Source organism: Thunnus albacares, chromosome 18 (assembly GCF_914725855.1).
Source record: "Thunnus albacares chromosome 18, fThuAlb1.1, whole genome shotgun sequence".
Lineage (NCBI taxonomy): Eukaryota > Metazoa > Chordata > Actinopteri > Scombriformes > Scombridae > Thunnus > Thunnus albacares.
Window position 1 is genome coordinate 5,288,157 of NC_058123.1, and position 21,101 is coordinate 5,309,257.

Genomic DNA, 21,101 nt, shown 5'->3' on the forward strand with positions numbered 1-21,101 from the left:
GTTTTATTGCCTGGCAATCGCATCTTTTTAATAAAGTTATTGTTTTTTTTCCTGTGCGCGTTTTTACGCAGTTGAAAAGAAGTTGGAGCGATTTTACGCACAAAGAGAAACGCCTTTTTTATTTTTAATTTTCCTTACTTTTACGTCAACTTAATGTTAAAAGGCTGATGCGTTAATTGGAGCGAAAAGTGATTGTAAAGAGGATCTTTTCGTCGACGTGCGCGCGGCGCGTCTGACGCACCTTTTATTGTTATAAAGAGCCGCGTGAGGAGCGCAGGTGAGTCTGACTGAAACCTGCAGTCGCACCACGGTGGATTCATTCTGGTCTGACTTGTAGTTGGTGTGGAGTGAATTGACGACATGAGCAAAACCAAGAATAAAAGTGACAATAAGACGGAAAAAGCTTTGGCTGCGGAGAAGGAGCAGTTTGGTAAACAACAGGTGAGTCATTTAAAATAAATGGAAGATATTGAGTTTATCCCGATTCACTTTGTTAGATTCGTTTGTTTTCTTTACCAGAAATATGTGAAGTTAAAACAAATAACAAAATAACATTCTGAATAAAAGTGGAAACTTATTTTCACTTCCTTTAAGTTGTCTTGAGGAAAAGCTTTAGTCTTTCTCTTTTTATCTGGAAGTCAAATCTATTTCCGCCTGATGTTGACTTGTAGGGAAGTTGAGCCTGATTGTTTTGTTTGTTTGTTTGTTTGTTTTCTTTCAGCTCCACAGCATCAGCAAAACTCTCACCTCAGGTGAAACACCTCCTAAAGAGAAATATGTGCGCAGTATCCTTTTTATATTTAACAGCAATTTTTACGGCAATTTAAAAAGTGGAAAAATTACTTTTGAAAATGTGGTGAACTTGTAAAAAACACAAATATGACAAACAGTGGATGAAAGTAACTAAGTACATTTAATCAAGTACTGTACTTTGAGGTACTTGTACTTTACTTGAGTATTTGCATGTGATGGTACTTTATACTTCCACTCCACTACATTTCAGAGGGAAATATTGTACTTTCTACTCCACTACGTTTATTTGACAGCTTTAGTTACTTTTCAGATGAAGATTTGACACAATGGATAATATAACAAGCTTTTAAAATACAACACATTGTTAAAGATGAAACCAGTGGTTTCAAACCTTTTTGTCTTTTGACATCTTACAAAAAGCAGTGTGTAGTCGGGGTCACATTTCACATGTCTATGAGTTGTTAACAGCTCCATCAAATAGTGATTTTTCCCTCTAAACTTCTTACATGCTTTCATTTCAATAAATGTTCAAATGATCCAATATTTCAGCAAAAATCAAAGATTAGAGAAAAAGTGAAAACAGATTTGTGTATCAGAACTTTGTTTTTTCTTCTTTCCTCTCCCATTAATCATCTCACGACCCCTCAGATTTATCTGCTGACCCTTTGGAGGGGCCTCGACCCCTAGGTTGGGAACCAGTGGACTAAACTAGCTAACTGTATATAAAGCAGTGTAAACTAGCTCCACCTCCAGCAGCTACAACAGTAGCATGCTGCTCTAACACTGATGCTTCACTATTAATAATCTAATGATGTCATATATAATAATATATCAGTCAGAGGGACCAAACCACTACTTTTACTGCAATACTTTAACTACATCAAGCTCATAATACTTATGTACTTTTACTGTAGTAGGATTTTTAATGCAGGACTTTTACTTGTAATGGAGTATTTATACATTGCTATATTGGTACTTTTACTTCAGTAAAGGATCTGAATTCTTCTTCCACCACAGTTGAGCCTGTGCTTTAGTATTTAAGGTTTTCCTTGACAGCAGTGAAGATATCATCATGGGGACATTTAAGGAAGGTGGAGCTACCACCTTCTGGTCCTACACCCTGAACCTGCCGCTGTCCAGCAACTCCATGATCAGCTGGAAGTTCTGCTACCTGCTGCACAAAGTGCTCAGGGACGGACACAAAAATGTAAGCTGGGTTTCTACATTTCCTCAGTTTATCTTCTTGCTCATACTTCCATGTTGGTGATGTTTAATCTCCCCTTTCTATCTTTGACTTTCAGTCTGTTAACGACAGTCACAGATACTGCCGCAACGTGAAAGATATGGGCGTCCTCTGGGTGAGTAGCTGCCAACATAAAACTTGAAAACAACTTATTTTCACATGAGAGAGTTCAAACAATACTTCAGTTTGAAGATTGTCCTCAGTTTGGTGTTTTTAGTAGTCTGTTGAGTGTTTACTGATGCTGCTGTTGTTTCTTTCCAGGGAAACTTGCATGATCGATACGGTCACATCGTCGCTTTATCTGCCAAATTCCTCTGCCTCAAAATGGAGTTTCATAAAAAGGTAAAACATTTCTGTTTGTTGTATGGTTTTAATGATAATATGTGACCAACTCAAAATGATAAAACCATCATTTGATTACAAAAACAACTCTCCTCCACAGCACAAGGTGATTCCAGGCAACCTGGAGGCCACAGATGAGACTTTAGAGAAGGAAGCAGGAAGTGACATGAACAAAGTGTACGTTTTCCGCTCTCGACCCACAACTATGTGCTCAATACTTGAATACAGTGTTTCTCATTAAATATGTGGTGTATAAACATTGTTTTTAATATATATTGCAGGTTGGATATGACACAGGAACTGTTGGATTACATGGATGCTGGACTGAAGATGGCTGAAACAGGTTTGTTTTTGAGTCAAATCGGTTGAATCGGTGCCGTTTGCATGTTGTAACTTTTCAAAATTAAACTTTCTATCATTTATTCTTTTTTCAGCACTGTATCTAATAACACACACCTTTAACTATTCAAAATGTGTAATGGTCAATCTCAGGCCATTTTATTTATTCTTTACAAGGTTTCTAAATGACAAATACCTCAAATGAGTGACAGGACTGAAAGTAACAGGACTGAGTTTTTTGCATAGCATTAGCAAATGCATGAAATGTAGCCACATGGCATCAATGCTAATAGCACAAGGACACTTAACACCCTCAATTGGTTCACCAAAACTATCTTTAAAAAAACAACAACATAAAAACATTGAGAAATAATTTATGTAACAGGACTGAACATTGAGATTGACATTCTCAGTCACACTTACAATATGATCAAAAATACAGAAAATAGAGTGAGAGAACTTACTTTTGGTCTTTCCATGGACTTCAGGAGACTCAAATGATGCTACTTCTTATTGATCATGTGACTTGTGGAGTGTCCCAAATTTTTAGAGGGGGGAATGTGTCAGGGTAACAGGACTGAGTGAAAACCTGGTTACATGACTAAAATATGTATTTCAACTAACATATTGTGAATTTTCTGAGGAGAAAATGTATTTTATGTCTAAATGAGAAATAGAGTCACACAATAATTGAAAAAAATTTATTTCTTAAGGATTCTAATCATTATATTTCATGATGAAGTGTAGTGTTAGAGAGTTAGAACAGGCTAAAATCCTATTTTTTCAGTGTTCTAGGTAGTTTTTATTAAGGTTTTACAAGATGTATCTTCAAATTGCAATTAGGACAATGTGCAGGACATTTTGCTTGATAATACAAAGTATTATACAGATACTTTTCATGCATATTTATACATGTAATGACCTGGAGATGGAAAAGGCAATGGCGGAATGATCCTTTTGTTCATTCACAACGGAACCATCTCAGCCAGCTCTGATTAGTTCCTATTAAAGACATAAATGTTTGAAAATGGGTGTCAAATATATAATTTAATCTTTGAAAAAGGCTCAGTAACTTCCTAAAACAGCTGGTCACTGTAGTTTTTAGCAAATGTTACTCAAACAGGAGGAAATAGTTAATTTGTTGGGGACTATTTTCAGCAGTGGATGTACGATGGATTTGTAATTAGGATCTTTACAATATATACAAACCATAATGAAACACAAGACCACATATTACAGTAAATCAACAAAAAGAAATCTGGGCATAGAGGATTAGCTACAAGTAAAATAATAAAAAACAATAAACTATGGAGACAAAATTTAAAAATTAGGGGATGCAATGTATCAGTAAATACAACATCAATGGAGTGCAGCATATTTTCATGAAAAAAATGTAGGAATATTAACTTCCTGTCAGGTTTCTTCCTGTATGTCAAGTTCTGTATTCAGCCAAAATACTTGTTACTACTAGGACTTCATGGGATTCATTGACAATAAGTAAACATATAGAATAGCATGTTTATTTTAGCTTTGATGTTTTGTTTTTCTTCCCTAAAGTTCTGCGTCAGCTGGATGCCAACGCAGCCAAATCTACGACTCCAGCCGGACAGTGCAGGCTGACGCCTCTGATCCCGCTCCTACTGGACTGCAGCTTTCTCTACCACTTCTCTGTCCGCCTGATGTTCAAACTTCACAGCCGTGAGTCACAGAAACATAGATTTGACTGGATAAAAAAACATGATTGTGTTAGTTTTCAAGCCTTAAATCCACCGTTTCCTCTGCTTTACAGGCATCGCTCCAGATGTTCTTCTCGGACATAGAGAGCGTTTCCGTGATCTGTTTACAAGGTAGGTTATCATTATTCTAATGCAAACATACACTGTTATATCCTCACATGTTTTATTTTTAACTCCTTTTTTGTATTTTAGTGTTTGTTTGCAACCTTTTAATTTGTGTAGATTTTTTGCAATTTTATGTAAAGTACAAATAAAGTTTAAATTACATTATTATTATTATTATTTTAGCTCTCTTTAGATCTGTTAATGATGACTGTATTTCCTTTTTTATGATATATTTTTTATTATTATTCCCCCTCCATGCCACAAACAAACAACAAACAAAAGAACATTACCTCAGTATAATAGTCAAAATTAAGTCTTTACAAAAAATCAATTAAACAATATTTTTTTTATAATAAAACATCTAATCTTTTTTGCATTCTGCATTTCCTAAATACAAGTTAAAAGGAGACCACAAATCAATTTTCCAATGACACCTTATTTAGGGGAATAAAATATAGGATATAAAATATATTAGATATTTGATAAAGAAATAAATAAAAAGTTGGAGCTGTTTTTGACTTTCCAGCAGAACAAAATGCAAATAGTTTGCAAAATAAGTAATGGTGATAAGTATTCTTATTTTTAATTTAGCTAAGTTAACAAGGATTGAAGTGAATTAAAGTATCATTTATTGGCATTAATTTTTGTGAAGTCATATATTGATTTCTAAAAAGTGCTTAATTTCACTAAAATGGCACGACTGTCTTTTCTCCTGCAGCCTGACGCAGTTCTTCGACAGAGCCAGAGAAATGGAGTTCTTTAAAAGTATCATCCAGATCCCAGATCTCCCAGATGTGAGTAACAGGTTTCCATAAATGTTTCTTTATAAATGTGTTGTACACTTGTGCATGTGTGTTTTCCCATTAATGTGCATTTCTGTTTGTTAAAAACCTGCAGGAACCTCCGAACTTCCTCCGTGCCGCTGCCCTGGCTGAGTATAAGAAGCCAGTGGTGGTGATGCCCAACGAGGAGCGTCACGATGAGGAGGAGGTGGAGGTGCAACCGGAGTTCAGGGAAGTGCCACCGATGCCACAGGTACACACGGGTCAAAAGATAAATTATATTATTGTTTTCCATTTCTTTGTCTGTCATGTCTAACGGTGTTTTTGCATGGCAGTACTTTTTACTCAGCCAAATGGGAGCACCTGATGCTGCAGCGGAGCAGAGGGAAACAGAGACTGAGGCTCTGAGGAGGGAGCTGGAGGTGCTCAAACCTGAGCTACAGCTTATCAAGAGTGAGGTCAGTTGGGCGTCCTGGTGTCGGAGTGGTTAGTCTAAGAAATACTGTGTGATGTGTTGGGAACAAAATCCATCCAAGGACATTTCTCCATTTCCTGTTGCTTCTCAGGGCTAAAGGACGGGTTCACAGTGAAACATGAAACATGTTAATTGTCACATTGAAACATGTTTTTCTTGCTGTAATCATTCCTCCTGTTCATACTGACCATTATAGGATCCCTTCATAATGCACTTAAGTTTATCTGAAGCTAATGTGAAGCTTCGGCGTCCAAATGAGTCAAATCAAGTAGATATCTTTCAACGTTACAGTCTTTTTAGTGCCAAAGTTCCTCTTTTTGTTACTATACTTCCACCACAGCTCAACAGGGAAACACTGTCCGAGGAAACACAAAGAGGGAATTTGATGCTAAAAAGACTGTAAATGTGTCAGATATCCACTTGATATGACTAACTCAGACTGCTGAAGCCTCGTATAAGTTTCACATCAAAAAATGTTTGGGTAGGAGCGCTTCTTGGACTCAAAAATGAGTTTGTTTGAGGTGCTCTTTGGATAGGGATAAATGTAGACACAAAAATACAAGAAAACTCAAAGGCATTTTCTTTAAGAACAATTAAAATGCCTCATATAAGCTTCAGATAAATTATAAATTATGAAGGGAGAAGAAAAAACTATTTCAATGTTCATTTTGGCTCCTGACTGTTGTTTGAAGACTGCCTTGAAAAATTGTGAACCCGTCCTTTAAAGGGGAATTCCACCAATTTTGCACATCAAAGTGTTTTTACAGGTGTTGAGGAATACTACTGCATGTGGTTAAAAAAAAGTTGTAGTAAGTCTTTTATAGACTAGCTGGAGGCTAACAGCTCCGGGATATATTAGCCACTACTAGCATAACACACCTGAATTTGTATAGTCGACTGAATTGAGTCAAATTGGATTGTGGGTAATGTAGGTTCCAGGAATGCATGGATAAAAAACATGATATCTCTGGTTCTGTTGCATTAAGTGTGACCCTTTCTTTTAAAAAACTTTCCATCATTTTTTTTTTTTTTGTCGCTCCTTTCCTCAGGCTCAGAGGTGTGTAACTGAGTTAAAATCTCAAGTGAACCGTCTGGAAGCTGAAGTCGAGGATCAGCGTACCCACAAACAGATTGCCATGGTGGAAAATGAACACCTGCGGATGGAAGTGGAGGCGTTACGCTGCGCCAATGTCGCCAACGTCGGGGCACAGATTGGATTCAAGGAAGCAGATAGTGAGTATACCGTACAGTAGGTGAAAAGAGTCATTCAGTTGTAGCTGAACCTTACTGAGGCTGAATCTTTATCCCATCCATGTGTGCACAGGTAGAGCTCAGGCCGCAGAGATTCGTTTCTCTCAACTCAAAGAGAGACACGCGGAGCTCGTTACCGGTCATGCTGACCTCATGAAGAAGGTAAACTGCCCCGACATTGTTGGTTCTTTCACACCTTTAAAGGAAGTGTTTGATGTTTTAGTAGAAGTACACTTTTTGGCTTTCTTGCTGAGAGTCAGATGAGAAGATTGATATTACTCTGATATCTTCATGTTTAAATATGAAGCCGGAGCCAGCAGGTGGTTAATTTAGCTTAGCATAAAGACCAGAAACAGGACGAGACCTTTAAAGCTCACTAATGAACGTGTTATATCTCATTTGTTTATTTGATACAAGAAATTAAGTGTAAAAACAAAAAGTAACCAGCACAAACTCCAGGAAGTCACTGCTCCCAGCCAAGAAATAAAACTACAACTTGTCATTTTTACACTTTGTTTTTTGGGAAATACTAGTTATGAGAAGTCTGATATCTGTATGACAATATGAAGCTACAGCAGCTAGTTAGCTTAGCGTAGCTCAAAGACTGTAATAAGGAGGAAACTGTTGTCTCCTTTCAAAGATGCCAGACAACTAACTTAGTGGAAACTCCAGAAAGTCACTGCACTCAACCAAGAAGTACACCAGCACATAACCCCCCGAAAACCACAACTTGTTGTTTTCACATTTAGTTCTTTGTAGAAATTAAACAAACAAGATATAATATGTTAATTAACGAGCTTTAGAGGTTCTGGTAGGTGGATTTTGTTACCTTTGGACTGAGCCAGGCTAGCTGTTTCCAGTCTTTATGCTAAGCTAAGCTAACCAAGAGGAAACAGCTAGCCTGGCTCAGTCCAAACCCCCCCCCAAAGCTCACTAATTAACACGTTATATCTCATCTATTTAATCTGCAAAAAGACCAAAGTGTATATCAACAAGTAGTTTTGTGGGAGTAATGTGACTATTTCTCAGCGAGGAGAATTGTCGTTTGCACACTTTAGTTTTTTGTATGCGTTAAACAAAACAAACAGTGTTTATTAGTGAGCTTTAGTGGTGCTGGTAGACAGATTTTATCACTTTAGACAGAACGAGGCAAGCTTTTTCCTCCTGTTTCCAGTCTTAATGCTAAGCTAAGCTAACTGGCTGCTGGCTGTAGATTCATATTTAATCAAATGATTCCTTAAAGTGAGTTACCATGAAATGTTCATTTATTGTTGTTTGTGCAGAATGCAGACACGGTGAAGTTGCTGAACATTACAAAACAAGACCAGGACGATATGCGCAGAATCAAACAGCAGCTTGAAAACGAGTTGGAGAACCTCCGACAGGAGAGGAGAAACATGGTGAGATCTCTTTAACCTCTGACCTCTTTCAACCAGAGAAACTGTGTGGTTTCCTGTCGATTAGAGGACGACTGTGATAAATAATCACCGGCTGTCTCGTCTCTCCTCTCGATCAGATGAATCATCAGCAGCAGGAGGTCGACCGCCTGAATAAAGAACTACTGGAGCAAAGAGCAGAGCTGTCTATCCTTCGCAGCACCCTCGACAATAAGGAGATGGTGAGACTGAACGAAACACGCCTGATTTCAAACTTACAACAAACCCTCCAGCGACACCATCAGACCAAAGTTTAAGTCACTTTTTGGTGTTTTCATGTTTTAACCCTTCAGTTCTGGTCAGTTTCAGCCCGTTTTGAGACTCTTGAGACTTGAGATCTTTACTATAACAGCTTGGTATTAAACACTTTTTATATATCAGCTGAAATGTATCAGAAAACCAGAAACAGAAGACCAACTTACTCCTTGGCCCACAGAACTGCTGCTTTCAGCTTTATTTAATGACTCATCTTATTTAAAAATCTTTACTTTCACTCACCTATCTTCTTTTAATTGTCTTCAGGAAGGATCCCAGGCGAGCAGCAGCCTGGCAGCTCTGCAGGCGGAGCGCGACGTGCTGCTGCGCTCTGCCAGAGAAAAGGACGCGGAGCTTTTCTCGCTGAGACAACAGAGTCAGCAGCAGCAGAGCTCTCTGGACCTGGAGAGAGACCGGCTCAGCAGAGAGCTGGAGGCTCTGAGGGCTCAGCTGCAGCAGCAGGTAACCAACTGATGACAGAGAGACTTTTTAGAGCCTCTCTGAGGGCTGTAACGAAGGTCTTAAATCATCTGACGCTCGTCAACGTGCAGTCTGCATGTGTGCTTCCTGTTCCGTCCAGACTTCTCAGATTGTCTTACTTAAGTTTAGTTATTGTCCTCAGAGTTAAAACGAAACATGGAGAAGCAGCATTTACTTTTTGCACCAAATATCTGGAACAAACTTTAAGAAAACTTGAGGCTACAACTCTTAGATGCTTTAAATCACAGCTTCAAACTTTTCTTTTCACAGCTTTTTTAAAATTAAAATAAGCGCTACTTAAAACTTCTATTTTATTCTTTTAAACTCCTTTCAATCAAACAGTCAAAATATATTCAGTTTACTGCAATGTTAAGACAAAGAAGAGCAGAAAAGAATGTGGACATTTTTGCTTGAAAAAGGACTTAATTGATTATCAAAATAGTTGCAGATTAATTTTCTGTCCATCAACTAATCGTTGCAGCTCTCGATTGATTTGATGAGACATTATGTCTATAAAATGTCAGAAAATGGAGAAAAATGTTGATCACTGTTTCCCAAAATCCAAGGAAATGTCCTCAAATGTCTTGTTTTGTCTCAATCAACAGTCCACGGCCTAAAGATCTCCAGTTTACTCTCATAAAAGACTTTAGAACCCAGAAAATAGTCACATAAACAATTAATTGATTATCAAAATAGTTGCAGAACGATTAATCAACTAATCGTTGCAGCTCTAATGTTCTAATGAAGGCTGTTATACCAGTAAACTTGTCTTTCTGCAGCTCGCCATCAACGCGGAGCAGAAATTAGAGATCGACAGGCTGAGACGAGAACTCGACTCGACACGAGCTGAGCTGTCGCGTGCAAACAGCTCCCTGCAAAGCAAAGAAATGGTGAGAATATTTATTCTTCCACAAGTCCTCTCAAGAGAAAACTCTGGTTATTAACACGCCGACATATCACGTTTCGTTCCCCCCAGAGCGGCACCCAGCTGAGCGGCACGGTGGCAGGGCTGCAGGCGGAGAGGGAGAGGCTGCTGCGCTCGGCGAGGGAGCAGGAGGCCGAGCTGAACTCCCTCAGACAACAAGCTCAGCTCCAGCAGAGCTCCCTGGAGCAGGAGAGGCAGAGGAGCAGCATGGAGCTGGGAAACCTGCACGCCCAGTTACAGCAGCAGGTGCTGTACTGTGTTTATGACTGCGTAGTGAGACTGTTGTGAGTTTTATAGTGGTTAGTTAATGATGTATGTGTGTGTGAAACAGGCCTGTCGTGAAGGTGAACTGGCCCAGAAGCTGCAGGAGGAGCAGTTCTGTCTGCTGCAGTGTGCGGTGGTGGAGGCTGAGGGCATCATACTGGACGCTGTGGCAAAACTGGACGACCCCATACACGTCCGCTGCATCAGCTCACCTGGTAGAGACGCCTTTATCTCCCAAAAATCACATTTATTACACTGAATTCACACAATACTGGAGCTTTAAATTCATCATTTAGTCTATAAAAGGGTGAAAAATGTCCATCAGAAGTTAGTAGCTACGTTACGCATTCCACTTATTAAATTATAACAAACCTGCATATGAAAGCAGGAACAACCATCCCAGGAACCAAACAATCAACCATCCATATGTGTCGGATATTAACTTTTTGACTCACCTGCCAGGGGGACTGGTAGATGAAAGCATATTTTTTACCAGCCAAAATAATAAATTGCCTTTTTGTGTTACATGTACTTCCTCCTTGTACATGTCGCCACATAATAGCTGTTTAATTAATGGAAGCTAGACGTCCAGTAGCCGATGTCTCGTACGGTAAACAGTGCCACGAAAGAGTTTAGATGCACACCAACAACACATATGGTGCACATGTGTTTACACTGTTCAGGGACAAACATGAGTCATTTCCTCTGAGCCATCATGCCGGATGTTTTATTACATTTACCCTCCAGTGTGGCCTTCTGAGATTTACTCACCTTTACTCAACTCAACGGTAAATCTACCTGTGTTTGGCAGGTGTTTATTTCACATAAATTAAACCTTTTATAACATATTGCAGCCTTTTAGTGATTATATGAAAGACGTTCCTCTCAAATCTGTGTAAATCTAATTTTATCATGTAATTATGTTTTATTGTGACACAATATAATAAGTCAAATTCCTCATAAATGGCCCAAACAGTGCCACTCACTTTTTTTCTTTTGCTACCGTAGCTGATTATTAGATGTTCTGTATGTTCAATTTTGAAAAAGCAAAATAAAACATTAAAAAAAACAAAAAAGCAAAAAAATACAACAACACCTGGGTGGGTTTGGAGGAAATAACACTCATTCAGTTAAAATACCAAACCTATACTCAAAATTATTACAAGTTTTATTAAGATTTGAGATTAAATAAACATAATGTCAACAAATCCCAAACAAGAACAAAATATGATCAACAATCGACATCAAGACAACAACCAGCTGCACTTCATACAAGTAAAAGAGTTTAATTCTCCCGATAAGGTTCAGAATAAAAAGAAAACAACATAAACACACAACAATAACTTTGACAAAGCTGTGAAGAAATGTACTGGAAAACACACAAAATCTATAGAAAACATTGATTGTAATAAAGACAATAAACAGATCAATAATGCAATGAACTTCCACAATATAATAAACAAACACAGGTAGAAAAAGACAAAGATATTCAATTTACAATTATATAAAAATCAGCAAATCCTCATATTTGAGAAACTTGATAATTGACTTTTAGTTTATATTTAATTTATTTTCTGCCGGTTTCCTTAATAGATGAATAAATTTAGCCATAACACCCTCTTTATTCCTTACTTCTTCTTAGTCCTTCATATGTAATTTTGCTCTCTCACCAGTTCTTCTTCTGTTTCTCAGATTATCTGGTGAATCGAGCTGAAATCACTCTCAGTTCGATCGATAAGATGCAGCAGAGCCACCTGGTCTACCTGGGAAACATGAACGGTAAGTGATGCGTCGTGCGTTCAGGTTTGTGTGTTGTGTTTACCTGATACGATGTGAGTACTTATCGTATTGTCCTTCCTTCTCCAGACGCCAGCGGCTTGTTGAGAGCCGTCACGCAGTTCTCTCATCTCGCCGCTGACACCATCGTGAACGGAGCCGCGACGTCTCACTCTGCTCCCACCGACCAGGCCGACCGTAAGAAACACACCTGTGACTATTAATAACACACACACAGTAGATACTAAACACACTATGAACAAACAGTCAACTGTCTGTCCTGCAGGTTTAACTGACAGCTGTCGGGATTGTGCCAATCACTGCCTCCAGTTCTTGAAGGACTTGAAGCTCCAGGCCAGTTTACAGAGAGCGGATCCCGCCGCCGTACGCTACACCGTTCAACGCATCCTCCATTTGGGACAGGTGGGACTGATTTCATCTTTATCAGAGTATCTCTGAGGCCATTTACACAAAGTATGTCACTACTAGGAGTCTTAAATGCTGCTGTAAGATCTCACAGGTGGGAAATCTTCAATAAATCTTCAGGTCACCTACAACTTAGCATTAAACTCAAAACTTATAAAAGAAAGACTCACTTGAAGCTGGTAGAATTCAATGTGAAGAGGTTTACTGTGCATAAAGAGCAACACAAAGCAAATCAAGGCCCTATCTGGTTATCTGGTTTATTCTTGGTTGACATTCGGCTTACTTGTGGCCCAGATCTGGGAAACAGGAGTGGACCGCCCAGGTGCCGTCATTCCAGGGATCTGGGCCACAGTGATTCTGCTATCTGGGTCTAAATGGTGCTATAAGATCTGAGAATCACAGGTCAGTCTCTGAACACTTCGCTGAGGACGATTTCACAGCTTTTGGTGTTAAAACTCGGTGGAAACAATAAGAGAGTTTAAAAGAAACCTGCATGCCAAAGTCTTAAGGGCGGCCCTTCATACTGGGGCGATGACATGCAGTTCACTACGGAGGAGAATAGTAGGGAGCATCATTTCCAGTAAGGCGTGTCCTTGACAAAATGTAAGGGGCGTAGGTTTGTTAGCAGCTGTTCTCACCGCTGTTCAAGCAACTGCTGTACATTTAGAAATCCCCAGACGATCAGCAGGTGGAGATCTCTGACTGTCTGGTATCACGAGACTAATAAGATCCAGCTCAGAGTTTCCTGTTAAAGATGCTTTTCAGAGTTTTGTTGTAAACAACCAAACGATAGAGTTTACATTCAGTGTTAATAACCAGAGCTCATCCTTGAGGTCTAACAACTGCGTCAAATCCTTTTTTTTGTGCAACCTACAAACAAACCAGTGACCTGCTCATTAAAGAAACGGCTCCATTACGCTGCTACATGTCAGAAACTCCACAGAGAAACTTTCAGACATTTTCACAAAGCTGCTGAGAACAAAGTTTATCTTCTCTCAGTTCTTTACTAAAGAGGCTGCACCCCGTCGCCACGGACGACACTGTTTTATTAATGAACTTACTCATAATGTCTACAGTGATTGGTGGACAGGTGACTCCTCTGACTCCTGTGTCAATGAATGTGAAATAAAACACTGATAACATTCAATGTAGTATCATAATCATGAAATAAAATGAAATATCAATCAATACACAGGAGTGCAGCGAGGAACATAGATAGATCCAGTGACAGCCATGAAATCTGCTCTATTTAGTTATTTATTTATTATTTATGGTGGTTTAATGTGCATTTAATGAACTGCTAAACAAACTGCACTCTGCAGTACTGCTGACACCATGAAAAAAAAATTGTTTAGTTTCTAGATAATTTTCATGTGACAAGAAATGTTTTTATGTTATTCTGAGATATTTGTTGTTACTAATAGATACTAAATTATTCAGTTTTTACAAGAAGTGTTTATTGTTATATCAACATATGACTTTATCTTGTTACATCACAAAATATTCTCATTATTTCATAAAATGAACCTCATTAAAACAAACTTTTCTCGTTATAACATGATAAGTTGGTTTGTTGTTATAACAAGAAACTTCCACATGTTGTCTTTCAGTCTTTTAAAGGTTCATTATTGTTGTGTTTTTCTGAAACGTTAATAAGTGTTGTATTATTCCCTGCAGCAGCTGACTGTGAGTTTCTTTTAGTGCTAAAAATGTTTTGTGAATTCCTCTCAAACCAACAAACTAACAGTCCTGAAGTTAGACTGAGACGTCACTTTTGGAGCTTCTTTCAGCCTTTCTGGATGTTTTATTAATACGCCGCCTGATGTTTACTGTCACTGTATGATTGTGGTTCAGGAGCTGCGTCCCAAAGGGCAGGACGTGCTGAAGGAAGAGCTGGGAAACATGGTGGATAAAGAGATGATCGCTACATCTACTGCTATAGAAGAGGCTGTGCTACGTATGGATGTAAGGCTGCAGACGTCACAACAGATCAACCATCTAAACTCATTGTGACGATGTACTTTAATGTTCTGTTTCAATCTTCATTTCTCAGGAGATAATGAATCAGGCGAAGAGAGACACTACTGGTGTTAAACTGGAGGTCAACCAGAGGTAAGATGAACGTATGAATCATCCTGTAAGTTTCTTCTCTTCTTCACTTTCTCACCTGTCGTCTGTTTGATCGCAGCATCCTGGGATCCTGTTCAGACCTGATGAAGGTGAGAAGTTTCTCTAATTTCAAGTAATTTTCTGATAACTCAAGATTCATTTTTACTAAATAAATATCTCTATAATTGTCGCTGTCTTCTCTCCAGGCTGTTCATATGCTGGTGATGGCTGCTACAGATTTACAAAAAGACATCGTGGAAGGAGGCAGGGTGAGTTCAAATCACTACATCTTATATAAGGAGAGAAATAGTTCTGTTATTTATTTCATTTTTATCTATATAAATTATTTAGATGTAAAAAGAGAGAAAAGTAGGTGAAAAGTGAAGGAAAAGTTTTGTTTTCTTGCCAAATTCTGATTTTTATTTGCTCTTATAAAATATATGATGACAAATTGGGGAAAAGAATTTAAAGAATAAATAAATAAAATTAAAATTACATGAAAGACTAAGATCTTCTCCTTGACATGTATTTATCAAATAATAACGCGCTAAAGAGCCAGATATAAGAAAAAGAAACATTTATAAAGTGTTTAATACTAAAGTTTAAGATCAACCTGCACGAGCAGCTCACATGTGATCACATGATGTATTATATGTATGTTCAGAGCGTTTAACCTTCATCTGCCTTTTTGTTCAGAAATGTTTAGATTTTACCTGCTGATATGTTATTTTGCAAAAACATACGTGATTAAAATTGCTGAAAAAGTTCATTTTACTTAAGAGAAATCCTTAATATCTGCAGGAGCAATTAACAATCTGATGCACAATAATATTATATATAAACTTATCTGTATAAACTTAGGAGTAGAAATCACAAGAGTTCAAATTTTCAGTTTAGCTGCTTTATAAAAACAGTCTCTGATCTACTTTCTTCAAAACAAGTGCAAACAAAACTGTTCATCACTGTTGAGTCTAAACTGTCACAGCCAGTCAGACTTGATCTCAATATGACACATATGTTATATCAAAAGCAACATTAGTTATCATAAATGTGTTGTGGTGGCGATAATTTAAAACGTTTGCTTGCTTTTTCCACTTGCTAACATCCATTTGAACATGTGGGAGCTCAGTGAAGTGTGTTTGCTCTTCAACAAAGAGCAGAAGATGCTGCGTTTAGTGACACATGTATATTATTCCTCTCACAGGGAGCCGCTTCTGTTACTGAATTTTACGCCAAAAACTCTCGCTGGACAGAAGGACTCATCTCTGCGTCTAAGGCCGTGGGCTGGGGCGCCACACAGCTGCTGTAAGTATCTGAAAACATACTGTTAGTTATATATATAATACTTGAACTGAATCACTATTTAATGTCTGTGTGTTCATCTGTTTGCTGTCAGAGAGTCAGCTGACCGCGTCGTTGGTGAACAAGGTACATACGAGGAGCTCATCGCATGCTCGCATGAGATCGCTGCCAGCACCGCACAGCTGGTCGCCGCCTCAAAGGTACAAACCTTTAGAAAGCAGGTAAATCATGTAGATCAAGACACACAACAAGAAGAAGACACACAACAAACACAGCCGGGGGGGAAGTAACGGTACATTTACTCAAGTATGATGTGTTTGATCTTCTACTTCACAACATTTCAGAGGGAAATATTGTACTTTTTGCTTTTCAAATCTAGATTTTATATGTAAAACAAAACATCAGTTTATAAAATATGATGCATTGTTGGATTAAATGGATTAAATTATCCAACATAAACCTTTACAACATTACAAATTGCAGGTGGTGGTGCTTTTATCTTGGTCAGGAGTATCTAAAAAAATATTTCATCTATAAAAACTCAAATCAAAACATCCTCCTGGTTAGTGGAGTGTTTGACGAGTGTTTACACAGATGCATCTTGGGCGATCAGATCACAAGTGTCAACGACCGCCAAGACGCATCATGATCCGATCACTCAAACCACTCGCTGAGGTTGTCTGGGATGCATTTCAATACGCATCTTTTGTAGTGTAGACACTAAAGCATCCTGATGCGTCCTTGACAAGGATGTAACAGGAAACTACGTCATCAATACAGGATGTGGTGGCTGTTTTGGTGACGCCAAATTACTTTGTCCTGCTAATCTCAACAGTTGGAAGCCTGTAAATGTTTATTAGTTCTTTTGTTTTCTTAGTTAACCTGTGTGAAACAAATCTGGTTCTTGTCTGGCGACTGACTGATGTAATAACTGTGCACTGCGCCCTTTGACCTTCTAGCGGAAGTGACGTAGGCAGTAATGAAATCTGAACACAAGTGGTCACCTTGGAGACACATGACAGACACAGATGTGAATGATGATGTGTCTCAGCTGTTCACTTGTCTTCGGATCACTGAAACACATTTTTAAACCAAGTGTAAAAAGCAGCAACATGTAAACAAATCATCTTTCCTGCAGTGTTTTCATGGTGGAGACACTCTGCCTCATCTGAAATAACAAGCGCCTAAAGTAACATCAGAGGAAATTATTATACCTTTTTGAGTGCAATGTAATATTTGGTTTATTCATCTTCAGGGAAAGTAATCTAGTGGATAAAGCTCGTCATAATGTCAGAGAAAAAAAGAAAACCGTCTGTTTGTTGTTGGGAAAAGTAACGACAAATCACCAGTAATCACCAGTAGAGTCTAAGCTGTTATCTGGATGAAACGCTGTCTTCGCAAATATTTTATGAGGTAGTGAATTTATTCAACATCCAATCTAGAAGAATATATATTTTCACTCCACTGAACCTCTCTGGTGGTGTTTAACTGTTGTCCCTGTTCTTTGGGACTATTTCTTCAGTAGAAAGTAGTTCCATTACACATTGATAAAGCACTAGAATCAGAGGAAGAAAGTAAATGTGCTTTGTTGTAATTTGGATGAACTGACCCTTTAAGGTTACTGTTAAACGTGACCGCCGCTCATGTGCTTCATCAAATAACCTGCTGCTTTAACGTACAATGATTTCAGGTGAAAGCCGACCGCAACAACAAGAAGCTGTTCACCGTGCAGCAGGCGTCACGCCACGTAAATGACATGGCCGCCGTGGTCGTCACCTCCACCAAACACGGGCAGCAGCAGATCTCCGACCAAGGTGAGAGATCAGAGATAGCGTCAGACGCTTTATGACTCCGGTAATGTTAAACCTGCATTAACTGATATTTTTGGCCACTTGGAAGCAGCGGAAACAATCTGTAAACACATTTACTTATTATCAGCTTATAAAGTTTATCATGTTTCTGTCCACCTGGTGACAAAAGTCCAATATTCACTCTCTTTTAGCTCTGTTTTTGGTCTCCACCAACTCCTGAGGGAAATATCTGGCTCTTTAGCTGCTAAATGCTCCACTGTGTTCACCAGCTAGTCTACAGCTAGCAGCTCTGTGAGGTTTTACTTAAGTACAGTGGAGCTTTGATCTGACTTTAACACGCTGACATGCTGATGTTTGACTCTCTGATGTCTTCACAGGTGTGATGGACTTCTCTGGCATGTCTCTGATCAAGCTGAAAAAAGAGGAGATGGAAGCTCAGGTGAGGCTAACATGTCCCAACATTTATCATCCTGTTTTATATATTATCTATCGATCCCCCAGCAATAAGGTAGTTAATAATAGTCAACCTGAGAGGCGAAACCCAGGGCTAAAAAGTCTTTCTACTCTGTAAAGTTTCTTGCTGTGTGCTGTTTTATAATTGTGTACATTTTGCACCATGAACAAAATTTCAATTTACATATTTACATTTTTGTTAACTTTTATTTCATTATGGTTGCTGGACAGTCAGAGGACACAGTTGAGAGAGATTTTAGAGAGAATTAGGGTACAAAAAATGATTTTTAATAGTCTGCACATCCCTGATGTGATGTTTTGCTCCCTGATCCTCACAGGTGAAGGTTCTGCAGCTGGAGAGCCAGCTGGAGCAGGAGCGAGTCCGTTTGGGGGAGCTGAGGAAGAAGCACTACGATCTCAGCGCCTCCGGGAACGCCGACGATGCATCGGACGAAGCCGATAGCTTCCCGCCTCCGCCGCCGCCTACTCTACTGGACCCCGCGCCCTTACCTCCGTCCTTCCAACACACGCAGCCTTACGTCAACACACAAACCAATCCGTTCGCTCCCGTTCAGACACAATCTCCTTTCTCACTGCCTCAGTCTTACACACCGACAAACACCTTCTCACAGACGCAAAGCTACACACCTGTTCAATCTTACACGCCTGCTCAGACCTACACGCCACCTCAATCCTACACGCCACCTCAATCCTACACGCCACCTCAGACCTACACACCTTCTCAGTCCTACACCTCTTCCCATCCTTACGTCTCATCTCAGCCTTTCACACCAAACCCAACCCAAAGTTACCTAAAACCTCAGTCCTATTCACCGTCACAACCCTCGTCCAGCGTCTCTCAGCCTCAGACGACCCCGCAGAGCAACGCGGACGCCTCCAAACCGGCCTCGAGGAAACCGAACATCTTCACCAAATCCGGAAACTTGCTGAAGAACGCGGTAAGAGCTGCATATTCATCACATAAGCTTTTAATAAGAGGTTAGCTTGTGTAGATGCTGTTTACATGAGTCTTTTTTAAAATTTTTATTACAGTTCAGACGAGGTGAAACTGGAACTGGGGAATCTTGAAGCCTGACTGAAGAAAACCAAAGGAAAAATATAAATGTCCTTTAATATGTTGAAGACATTGACTTTAACCTGATTTTATCTCTGGCTGGTTACAGGTGTTACGACTGTTTAATATCAGTTAAATGTACAAATGAAACAGTAATATTATATTTTATAATCAAACTGAAACCTATATTATGTCACTAATTGTTGTTATATACAGACTTGATTCATTAAAGAGGCAGAATTTATCTTTCTGGTTTCTGTTCTGCAAGACTTTTGCTGTTTTCTTTTTAAATATTTGTCCCATAATCCACAAAAATAATCATGAAGTCTGTGAGTTGTTGGAAGTCTGTTAAAAAAAGCTGATAAAGCTACAGAGCAGAAATCTTTCAGTCTTATTAAGGAGACGTATCGGGGTAAACTCCTGAAAATTGTCCAGTTTTTCATATATTTTTCAGTCTTTGGTATCATATAAAGTATCTAGACTATGGAAGGAATCTATTGTTGGTCCAGTCCAGTATCTGTGGCTCTCACCTCACTTGTGATGAAAACTTTTTTTTAACAAATTATTAAAAAATAGATTTTAGCCGTGATGCGAGACAGACTGGACACCTTCCAGTTTGTTACAGGTCAAGAAGGAGGCTTGAAGAAATATGAACGATTGCTTTTTTTATTCATCTCTTGTTAACACTTTACCTATAGACGCCCTATTTACATTTATAATAATAATAACTTTATTTATATAGTACTTTTCTAATCAGACTGACAAAGCGCTTAACAGTAAAATTCAGAGAATAAACAGTAAAAATGTAATTAGAGAAGAATTTAAAAGTGAAACAGTGAGGAGCATAAAGAAATAATAGCAATAACAGGATAAAAACAAAGTTACATTTTAAGAGAAAACTGTCTGATAAAAGTGAGTTTAAGAAGTGATTTAAAAACACTACAGCAGGATATATTATAAACAGTATATAAACATGAAATAAATGTTTATAACACACTATAATGTATTTGTAAGCAGATATAAGTGTTTATTAAAGTATTATAACTCCTCCTGTGAGCAGCTGTAATAATATAAAATATAAAAAATGTCTTTATTGAAGAAGTCATAACTGTTGTCAAATTCTGAACATTAATAAACACTTAAAAATGTTCTCATATCTGCTTATAACTACATTATAGTGTGTTATAAACCATTTATTAAATGTTTAAGTGCTAAATACATAATGTGTTGCTGATTCCTCGTCAATGTTTAATTGTATTGAACACATTTCTGCACATTCAGTCAAATTTCAATGTGTTTTAATATTGTATTATACTCAGGGCTGTGGAGAAGCTTTCCCCATTATTATTTGTCCTGTACACAATAATAATAATAAAATAATAATAATAACTCTCACAAAGGTTTGAGTTTGAGGAAGAGAGTCATGGCTGAGTTATCAATTATTCATGAGTTGTTTATACACCAGGTATAGATGCCTCATAGTTGTGGTTGTTGACTAATACATTAATAATCAATAAACACCTGAAATGTACTCATATCTGCTGACTCTGATGATTAGAATGAGTTATAATCATTTATATGTTTGTATACTGCTTATAAACGCTAAATATGGCGGTTAAATGAAAGTCTTGGCCTTGTTCTGGTGTTTTTATAGAGGTTTATAACTACAGGATGGTGATAAAACGTCTGCTGGTGTTCAGTTTGAATGTGTTAAATGTTTCAAGTGTTTCCAGTGTGAAGCAGTTAAACTCTCTTCATGCTCT

The 21,101-nt window shown here is 38.3% G+C and overlaps 1 protein-coding gene across 1 annotated transcript; it reads left to right on the top strand.

Annotated features, from left to right (window-relative positions):
• The first annotated feature begins 161 nt into the window (after positions 1-161).
• On the top strand, positions 162-19,588 carry LOC122968325 (huntingtin-interacting protein 1-related protein-like). The gene is made up of 33 exons (XM_044333470.1): positions 162-441; positions 722-785; positions 1,818-1,960; positions 2,055-2,111; positions 2,258-2,338; positions 2,439-2,515; positions 2,620-2,681; positions 4,235-4,375; positions 4,467-4,524; positions 5,237-5,312; positions 5,416-5,553; positions 5,636-5,758; positions 6,825-7,008; positions 7,100-7,188; positions 8,310-8,426; positions 8,543-8,644; positions 8,985-9,179; positions 9,977-10,087; positions 10,174-10,368; positions 10,454-10,601; positions 12,079-12,165; positions 12,253-12,360; positions 12,449-12,585; positions 14,443-14,553; positions 14,642-14,700; positions 14,777-14,807; positions 14,904-14,966; positions 15,902-16,002; positions 16,094-16,199; positions 17,690-17,813; positions 18,188-18,249; positions 18,602-19,222; positions 19,317-19,588. The coding sequence occupies exons 1-33, from the start codon at positions 361-363 to the stop codon at positions 19,350-19,352; spliced, it is 3,888 nt and encodes a 1,295-aa protein (XP_044189405.1). The 5' UTR covers positions 162-360; the 3' UTR covers positions 19,353-19,588.
• The last annotated feature ends 1,513 nt before the right edge of the window (positions 19,589-21,101 follow it).

What these genes read in the sequence shown, in the direction of transcription:
- LOC122968325 (XM_044333470.1), top strand. Translation starts at nt 361, where the DNA reads ATGAGCAAAACCAAGAATAAAAGTGACAATAAGACGGAAAAAGCTTTG. An exon ending in GACAGGAGAGGAGAAACATG is followed by an intron (nt 8,427 to 8,542) that starts GTGAGATCTCTT and finishes CCTCTCGATCAG; the next exon opens with ATGAATCATCAGCAGCAGGA. An exon ending in ACATCGTGGAAGGAGGCAGG is followed by an intron (nt 14,967 to 15,901) that starts GTGAGTTCAAAT and finishes TTCCTCTCACAG; the next exon opens with GGAGCCGCTTCTGTTACTGA.